This window comes from Ochotona princeps, chromosome 7 (genome assembly GCF_030435755.1).
Source record: "Ochotona princeps isolate mOchPri1 chromosome 7, mOchPri1.hap1, whole genome shotgun sequence".
NCBI lineage: Eukaryota > Metazoa > Chordata > Mammalia > Lagomorpha > Ochotonidae > Ochotona > Ochotona princeps.
In genome coordinates, this window is record NC_080838.1 from 17,695,237 (window position 1) to 17,704,579 (window position 9,343).

Consider the following 9,343-nt stretch of genomic DNA (forward strand, 5'->3'; position numbering starts at 1 on the left):
TCCACTTCCCATTCAACTCTCCGCTAATGTGCCTGGGATAGCAGAGGAAGATAGCTCAAGTGCTTGGGTCCCTAACGCCAGGTGGAAGAGCGGGAAGAAGCTCCTGACTTCTGGCTTTGGCCTGGCATAGCCATGGTTACTGAATCAATTGGGGGATTGGACCAGCAGCTGGAAGATATCTGTCTCACCCTCTCCATGTGTGAATAGGCATTTCAAATAAAGTACATACAATACCAGGATTCTCTTTACCTCCTGAGGTTGTGCGGCTTCTCTGCAAGCACAGGGAAAAACAGACTTCAGGAATTGTTACCGGGTCTTATCAAACACAAGGTGTAAGATATTGCATGAGTAGCTGTGTTCTTTGAGCTTCCTCGGTAGATGATGACCGACGATCACAGCATGGCATGTAGTCGTTGGAAAAACAAAATGAGCTGGTGCCTGTCAGTCCTATGACACATTCATGCATTGTGTTTGGAACACAGAACTTAATCCACACGGCTGGTTGTAACTCACCCGACACTTCATTTCCGGTTTTCTGGCTCATGTGAAATTTTAAAATGGCCCAGAAGAGAGAGGAAAAAGAAACACTCAGGAGCCAGAGAAGGGGATAAGCTAAAACCTCTGCTTTTAATTCGTGTTCCGCGGAGCCCCACTTCACACGCCTAAGCATCCGGCCAGCGGCGCAGTTCTGCGATTTGTCCCGGCAGGTGGCCCAGGCCTGCGCCCGACACCGCGCGCGGCCGCCAGAGGGCGCTCGGTCCGGCGCGTGCTCTGCGGAGAAGAGGCCCTCGAGCGGGAGGTGGAGACGGGTCCGGCAAGATGGCGCCGTCCGCTCTGCTGCGGCCTCTCTCTCGGCTCCTGACCCCGGCCAGGCTCCCTGGCGGCTGTGAGTGTCCCAATTCGTGTAGCCCGACTCGCCCCTCAGCCTTCCACTCCCAGGGCGTATCCGGGGCCGCGAGAGCTGCAGTCGGCAGCAGCCCGGGCTGGTCCTGCCGTGACCTTGGCCGGCCGGCATCATGGAACCCACGCCGCCCCCTTCCCCGGGCCCTGGGGGTCCCCATCACTCTCTACCCTCTGGGTTCCCACTTGTTCTCCGCGAAGGAACCCTTGGCCCTTCGTCCTCCAGGCTCTGTCCGCATGGCCCTCCTCTGCGCCCATTCCCCGGTGGTCCGAGGGGGCGTCCTGCGGGCTCCCGGACACCGAGGTGGCTTGGCCCGTGGCCTTGGGGGAGCCACCCACCTCTCACAACCTCTGCTTGACTGTTGAAAGGGGGAGGGAGGAAAAGATTAGATGCCGCCAAATAGGTAAATGCGAGGGTTTTTTTTTTTTTTTTAAACAGGGCAGTGCTTTTCAGATTGAAAAATCTGAATTTCCTTTTCAGCTTCAGCGAGGTCCAAGTTCTACGTGCGGGAACCGCCAAATGACAAGCCTGACTGGCTCAAAGTGGGGTTGACCTTGGGCACCAGCGCGTTCCTGTGGATCTATGTAAGATGGGCTGGCAGGGGAGGGTGAATGTTACAGTGCATGGGTGGTCACATAATTGCTCATGTATTTCTCTGTAAGGGAAAAATGCAATGAGGCTGACATTTCTGTTCGTCGTTTGTTACTCATAATGGTTTTGTGAGGAACGGCAGGTGCACTAAACATTGCAGTAAGCGTTATTTCCTAATGCCATTGGGACAAACCGATAGTGAATACAGCACAAGAATAAAGTCCCCAGTAGACTTGAAAAACATGAGCCATTGGGGGCAGGGAGGAGAAAGAGTAAATGCTTCATTGTTTTATAAGAGATAGAAGTAGCCATCAGAGGAACCAAAAAAAAAAAAAAAAGGTGCATAAATGTCCCAAATTGCTAGAAAGAAAAATTGCAACCCAAATAGCCAAAAATAAAGTATTAGAAAAAACATAACCAGAAAGGTGGGCTTTGTGCACTAGATTGAACCACTGCTTTGTCGAAATGCCCGGATCGAGTCCTTCCTCCCTGCTGCTCTGCCTGGAAGAAGGCAGATGATGGCCCCGTTACTTGGGACGCTGCCACCCGTGGATGAGACCTGGATTGAGTTCCTGGCACCTGGCTTTAGCCTGGTACAGCCCTGACTCATGTGGTTATTTGGAGGGTGAAGCAGCCAATGGAAGAGCCTTATATATGTATATATTTGAGAGGCAGTGAGACAGGGCAGAGCTGGTACTTAGGAATTCACTAATGCTAGGAGCCAAGAATTCAAGCCAGCTGTCCTTCATGTGTGTCGGAAACCCAGCTCCTTGAGGCATCACAGGTGCCTGGCGGGGTCTCTCTTAGCAGGAAGCTGAAATCGGGACCCATGGCCAGGACTCAAACCCAGGCACCGTGGTCTGAGATGAAGTGTCCCCTAAACCAAATGCCTGCCCCTGTCCCTAACTTGACAAATTCTCATTCCATATCTTTTTTTTTAAGATTTATTTATGTTTATTGGAAAGTCAGATATACATAGAGGAAGATCTTCGTCTGCTGACTCATTCCCCAAGTGACATCAACAGCCAGAGCTGAGCTAATCTGAAGCCAGGAGCCAGGAGCCTCTTCTAGGTCTCCCATGCAGGTGTCACGTTCTAAGACCTTGGGCCATTTTCCACTGCTTTCCCAGGCCACAAGCAGGGAGCTGGATGGGAAGCGGGGCTGCTGGGATTAGAACCAGAGCCCATATGGGATCTCAGCACATACACGGCGAGGACTTTAGCTACTAGGCTGTCATGCCAGGCCCTCATTTCGTATCATTTCAACAGTGCTATGTGTTATATGCTATTAACCCATTGTGGATGAATTACCCAGCCTAATTCTTGACTTCAGAGACCACACAGTACTTTAGATACCTGTGAAACACTGGAGGTAAAATTACTTTTTTCGCCATTGTTTTCCCAGCACATTAGCAGGGAGCTGGATGAGATGTGGAGCAGCTGGAACTAGAAGGAATACCGGCAGTATAGGTGGCAGCTTAATCTTACATACCACAACTCTTGTCCCCGTGCATTCTTAATTTATATCACCTTCTTCCTGAGAAAGAGGTTGATTACTTCTGAGAACACTGATAATTCAAATTGCATTCTTGATTGCCATGAATGTCATTGTGTGTTATTGGCATTTATTCTGGTTGCATATTCTGTCAGCTAGTGGTTCCAAGGCAGTGACCGTCTCCCAGGACATTGCATACTGTGCTTGGGAGGCACAGAGGGCTGTTCACTCCCACTGTCATGCTTTCAGATCACGGGTGTAACACACTGACCCGCCAGCCTGTACACAGTCAGTGATTTTATGGCAGAAGTTGAGTTTAGATTCTAAGGGTTGCGTTCCCAAGCTTCTTGTGTCAGGTTGTGTTTAGCAGTGTATTCTGGTCCTGCTTTTTTTGGACTATGATATCTCTCAGCCCTTTCTTTCCAGCTAGAATAATTATAAGTATTCTAATCTATCCTTATTCCTCTTATAAAATATAAGTTGCTGGGAAACTTACCATGCTAATTTGAATTGTAAACTATTTGTAGCTCTTCCAACAACATAATGAAGATGTTTTAGAGTATAAAAGAAGAAATGGGCTGGAGTAAAAGTTTGAAATGCCAGTAATACAGTAAGTATAAAACTTTGTGTGTAGCATGTGCAAATTTTTACTCATTTTTGAAGGTTTGTTGTTGTTGTTGTTGGAGTGGCAGAATTAACAGGGGAAGGAGGAGAGAGTGCTGATGTTCCTTCTACTAGCATATTGCCTGGATGGCTTCGCAGCCAGGCCTGCACCAGGCCGAAGCCTGGAAGTTCTCATGGGTCTCCCACGTGGGTGGCAGTGGCCCTAGCACTTGAGCTGTCATCCACTGCATTCCCAAGAACATTAGCAGAAACCTGGTTCGGCAGTGGAACAGCCGGGTCTCACGCTGGCGCTCATGGGCTTCCAGTGTTGCAGGCAGAGGCTTAACCTGCTTTACTTCAATGCTGGCTCCTACCTATTTTTAAGTACTATATTTTGGTTTATTTTTTAAATTATGTTTATAGTAACACTCTTATTCCTGTCTGTGACAAATTCATTAATTATTTTTGAAGATTTTTTTTTTTTTTTCCGCCTGAAATGCAAAGAGAAAAGCTGGGCTCTTCCATCCATTTGTTCTGAAGCCAGGAGCCTGGAGCTCCTTCCAGATCTCCCATCTAGTTCAGGCAGCCAGGGATTTGGGGCATCTTTTGCTGCTTTCTCAGGTTTATTAGCAGGGAGCTGGATTGGAAATGGAGAAGCCAGAAGTCAAACCAACGCCCACATTGCGTGCGGGTGCCTAAGGCAGAGGCTCCACCTGTTAGGCTGTGGTGCTGGCCCCTGCTCCTCTTCTGATCCGGGTCCCTGCCAGCGTGCCTGAGAAGGCAGAAGTGGGAGACCTGAACGGAGTTCCAGGTTCCAGGCTCCGGCCTGCCCTGGCCCTGGCCGTTGCGGCCAGGTGAGGAATGAACTAGTGAATACAAGATCTCTGTGTGTTACGTCTCCTTCTCCCTTGCTCTATAAGTCTGCCTTTCAAGTAAAGACTTTTTTTTCAATCTCAGCATTTAAGAATTAGGTTGATTAAAGTAGGTCGTTTATATCTGCTGGATTGTAAACATTGTCATCACAAAATACAGTTCTTTTTATTTACCATATTTAATGAATCTAAGTCTCAAATTTGGCTCTTTCTATAGAGTTAATCATCTGAATCCTTTGATACTCTTTTCCTTCTATTGATACCACCTTGCCCATTTTACTACTGTGATCATCGGTCAGGAGGTAAAACTGAAAGAAGCATTTAAATCAAAACCAGATGACTTGTACTGCTCTTCTAGAACTCAAATTGTTTTTGTTAAAATTTAGATAAAATATTCATCTTTTTGTGGATTTGTTTCTAGATTTTCCCTTTTTTACTAACGTAACTTCAGAGTAGTATGATGTGATTTCTGCTGGTTAATGTTGTTTTGCTTGGCTTTTTTTTTTCTTTATTACAGGTATATGCATTTGGTGGTTAACACTTCCTCTGGATTATTCTGTTGAATTGTAAATGTAAGAGAAAGAATTATACATAAATAAATGTCAAGTCTGCATTTGCATTTTGTACTATGAAATGAAAACAAAACATGTGTGTTCTTCAGACAGTGCATGTTGCAGCAGCTAGTGGGAGGGGACAGTGTTGAGACGCGACGTCCCAGGTGCTTCCGTTGGAAGATGCCGCTGTTACCAGGGCCGGGGGTGATTAAAGACACACTGAGAGGAAACCATTACGAAAACACATAAAAAAAAATCACTACTGAAGAATTTCTCCTTCTCTAAACTTTTAGTTTCTGGTTCTAAGACATCTCCTGACTGTATCAAAGAGACAGAACTGCTTTATTAGTCAGAATACCAGAAGATCCAAATGTTGTTTCCTACAAGAGGAGCCATTTTGTTAGGAATGGGAAACTGTTGTTTTAAAAGAGAGGTTGTTAATCCACATGGTTACAGTATACTTCATCTGTCTCATCAGAACTCTGGCTTGTGCACTAATTACACCTTTACATGCTACTCATTCATTTTCAGTTTATTTTTTTTTTAAAGATTTATTCAGTTTATTACAAAGTCAGATAGACAGGAAGATCTTCCATCCGATGATTCATTCCCCAAGTGAGCCGCAACGGGCCAATGCGCGCCGATCCGAAGCCGGGAACCTGGAATCTCTTCTGGGTCTCCCACGCGGGTGCAGGGTCCCAAAGCCTTGGGCTGTCCTCGACTGCTTTCCCAGGCCACAAGCAGGGAGCTGGATGGAAAGTGGAGCTGCCGGGACCAGAACCGGCGCCCATATGGGATCCTGGGGCGTTTAAGGCGAGGACTTTAGCCGCTAGGCCACGCCGCCGGGCCCTCATTTTCAGTTTAAACTCTTACATTTAAAATGTAGCTTTCATTTAAAAAATGTTTTTGGTGTCTCTGTTCTGAATTTAGGTGGAAAAAAGCATTGCTTAGAGTTGATTTGTATGTGTGTGTTGGGATGTGGCCAACATCTGCTTCCGAACATGAATTCAGAGTTAGATTCTTTCCAAAAAAAATTAGCCTAAGTTGCACAGAAGACATGTATTGAGACTGATAACTATTAAGTTTAAAAAAATGGATAAATTGATTTGAAAGGTGAAGTGATAGGGTCAGCTCTGTGGCTCAACTGGCTAAACCTCCACCTCCAAATGTTGGTTCGTGTCCTGGCGGCCCCGCTTCCCATCCAGCTCCCTGCTTGTGGCCTGGAAAAGCCAAGGAGGATGTCCCAAGGCCTTGGGCCCTGTACCCGTGTGGAAGACTAACAAGAAGCTCCTGGCTTTGGATTGGCTCAGTTCCAGCTGTTGTGGCCACTTAGGGAGTAAACCAGCAGGTAGAAGATCTTTGTCTCCTCCTTTCTGTAAATCTGCCTTTCCAATGAAAATAAATCTTAAAAAAACAAAACAAGGGCCCGGCGGCATGGCCTAGCGGCTAAAGTCCCTCACGTTGAAAGCCCCGGGATCCCATACCGGCGCCAGTTCTAATCCCGGCAGCTCCACTTCCCATCCAGCTCCCTGCCTGTGGTCTGGGAAAGCAGTTGAGGACGGCCCAAAGCTTTGGGACCCTGCACCCACGTGGGAGACCCGGAAAAGGTTCCAGGTTCCTGGCTTCGGATTGGCGCAGCACCGGCCCATTGCGGCTCACTTGGGGAGTGAATTATCGGACAGAAGATCTTCCTCTCTGTCTCTCCTCCTTTCTGTATATCTGACTTTCCAATAAAAATAAATGAAAAAACAAAAACCAACAAGGTAGAATGGTACAGAGGCCCGAGTGCAGAGAGGCACACAGCATTGCTGACTCCTTGACTTCTGCACGGTGTGTTAAGCTACTAAGATTGGTGCAGCAATGGCAAACTGACACCATCACACAGTAACCAAGAGCAAGCACGCCTGATATAAGGCCCTTTCTTTTCTGTTGAAAGATTTCTCTTTATTTGAAAGGTCAGATTACAGAGAGGAGAGCCAGAGAAGGAAGGATCTTCCATGCATCGGTTCACTTTACAAATGGCGAGCTGGGCCTGGTGTGGTAGCCTAGCAGCTAAAGTCCTCACCTTGCATGCGCCGGGATCACATATGGGCGCCAGTTCTAATACCGACAGCCCTGCCTCCATCCAGCTCTCTGCTTGAGGCTGTGGAGGACAGCCCAAAGCCTTGGGATCCTGCACCTGCATGGGAGACCAGGAAGAGCTCCTGGTTCCTGGCTTTAGATTGGCTCGGCTCTGGCCGTTGTGGTCACTTGGGGAGTGAATCAATGGATGGAAGACTTCCTCTCTGTCTTTCCTCCTCTGTATATCTGACTCTCCAATAAAAATAAATCTTTAAAAACAAAACAAAATGCCTGAGCTGATACAAAGCCTGGAGCCAGTAGCTTCATCCAGGTTTCCCATATGGGTGCGGGGCCATCCTCCACTGCTTCCCCAGGCCACAAGTAGGGAACTGATGGGAAGTAGAGCAGCTGGGACCAGAACTTGTGCCTATTTCGGATGATAGTACCTGTAGCTGGAGGATTATCCTGTTGAGCCACAGCACCAATTCAGGTCCCTTTTCAATGAAAGAAACACTTGACAGTTCACATCTCTAAAGGAAACTAAACTTTTTAAGAACCTTGAAGTTCTAGAAATTGATATTCTTAGCTAGAAATCAAGCACATCTTTGATAATCAGTCCCACTCTGACTTTATACTTTGAGGAAACAGCCACGCTCATATGGCCCTTCCTCTTGATGGTGCCTGTGCAACTCCAGCAGGAGTCATTGAAGACGAAGGCTGCCCAGTAGCGCTTTATGACCATGGAAATTTTCTCTCTATGCAATCCAAATATAGTAGCCACTAGTCTCATGTGGTATTCTAGCATTTGGAAAGTAATTTGTGTAACTGAATTTTAAAATTTAATTGACTTATTTGATTTGAAAGGCTGAAAGGAAAACACAGGGCATGGTCTTTCATCCAAGGGTTTGCTCCCCAAATGCCCACATCAGCTGGCTGTGGGTGAGAGGTGAGACGGTCATGCCGAGATGCAGCCAGACACGGTTCCTGGTGACAGGTAAGGCTCAGGCGTTCAGCATTCCTGGGCCCAGGGAGTCTGTGTTCTTGGGGAATCTGTGAGTTACTCTCTAATAACGTAGCTTGTTAACTTTCAGTTATTTAGATGGAGAGGAAGATCTGTCCGATGATTCACTGTGTAAGTGATTGCAACAGCTGGTGCTGCACCAGTCCGAAGCGGGGAGCCAGGAACTTCCTCCAGGTCCCCCACACACAGGTGCAGGGTCCCAAAGCTTTGGGCCATCCTTGACTGCTTTTCCAGGCCACAAGCAGGGAGCTGGATAGAGGCGGAGCTGCCGGGATTAGAACTGGTGTCCTCATGGGATCCTGGCGCATGCAAGGTGAGGACTTTACCGCTAGGCTGCCATGCCGAGCCATGCACAATCATTCTAACAGGGCAGAAGGTGGTTTCCATGGGAATAAGAAAAAGAGAATGATCATCATGGAAAAAAACAGGCAGTGTTCACTATTTTTATTATAAGAAGTTGGAGCGGGCATTGGGGCGCGGCAAGTTAGGCTGCTGATTGAGATGACCATGTCCCACATCAGAGTTCAAGTTCTGGCTACTCTGTTTCTGATAGAGCTTCCTGTTAATGCATCCTGGGAGGCAGCAAATGATGGCTCAAGTGCTTGGGCCACTCCAGCCCACGGGAGAGACAGATGGGTTTCTGGTTCCTGGACCTGGCTTAATCAATCCCAGGCAATGGCAGGCTTTTTTTTTTTTTGTGACTTGTTTTATTTGAAAGGCAGAGTCTTAGAGAGATTGACAGTCAGAGAGGTCCATTTATCCGCTGCTGGTTCGTTACAGTGGCTGGAACTGAGCTGATCCAAAGCAGGCGCTTCTTCCTAGTCTCCCATGTGGGTATGGGGCCCAAGGACTTGGGCCAGAAGCTTCTTCGGGCCCAAAAGAAGGAGAGAGAGAAAGTGGGAGAGGGAGAGGAATATGTTTGCTGATTTCAGGCTTCAGATGCCTGCGTTAGTTTGCTGATTCAGACTTCAGATGCCTGCGTTAGGGAGCCAGCACCATGGTGTAGCAGGCTAAGCCTCGCAGGGCTGGATGTGCTACACCACAGCGCCTGGTCCCAGGAATTCATTTTTTGAGAATTGCTTTTAGTTACATAGTATTTCAGCTCCAAAAGTGCAATTAACACTGTATTTATTTTTAAAGACTTATTCATTTTATTGGAAAGGCAGATGTACAGAGAGGAGGAGAGACAGAGAGGAAGATCTTCCGTCCGATGATTTACTCCCCAAGTGACTGCAACTGGTCAGTG

General features: G+C 47.4%; 1 protein-coding gene across 1 annotated transcript; it reads left to right on the plus strand.

Moving 5' to 3' along the window:
* Positions 1-726: 726 nt before the first annotated feature.
* NDUFC1 (NADH:ubiquinone oxidoreductase subunit C1) lies at positions 727-5,074 on the plus strand. The gene is made up of 4 exons (XM_004588148.3): positions 727-886; positions 1,382-1,485; positions 3,514-3,596; positions 4,979-5,074. Exons 1-3 carry the CDS (start codon positions 820-822, stop codon positions 3,571-3,573), a joined length of 231 nt encoding a protein of 76 aa, XP_004588205.1. The 5' UTR covers positions 727-819; the 3' UTR covers positions 3,574-3,596; positions 4,979-5,074.
* The last annotated feature ends 4,269 nt before the right edge of the window (positions 5,075-9,343 follow it).

Bases quoted from the DNA above. Each gene is read 5' to 3' on its own strand.
- NDUFC1 (XM_004588148.3), top strand. From the start codon at position 820: ATGGCGCCGTCCGCTCTGCTGCGGCCTCTCTCTCGGCTCCTGACCCCG. The intron at 887-1,381 runs GTGAGTGTCCCA...TTTCCTTTTCAG, and splicing joins GGCCAGGCTCCCTGGCGGCT to CTTCAGCGAGGTCCAAGTTC. The intron at 1,486-3,513 runs GTAAGATGGGCT...AACTATTTGTAG, and splicing joins GCGCGTTCCTGTGGATCTAT to CTCTTCCAACAACATAATGA.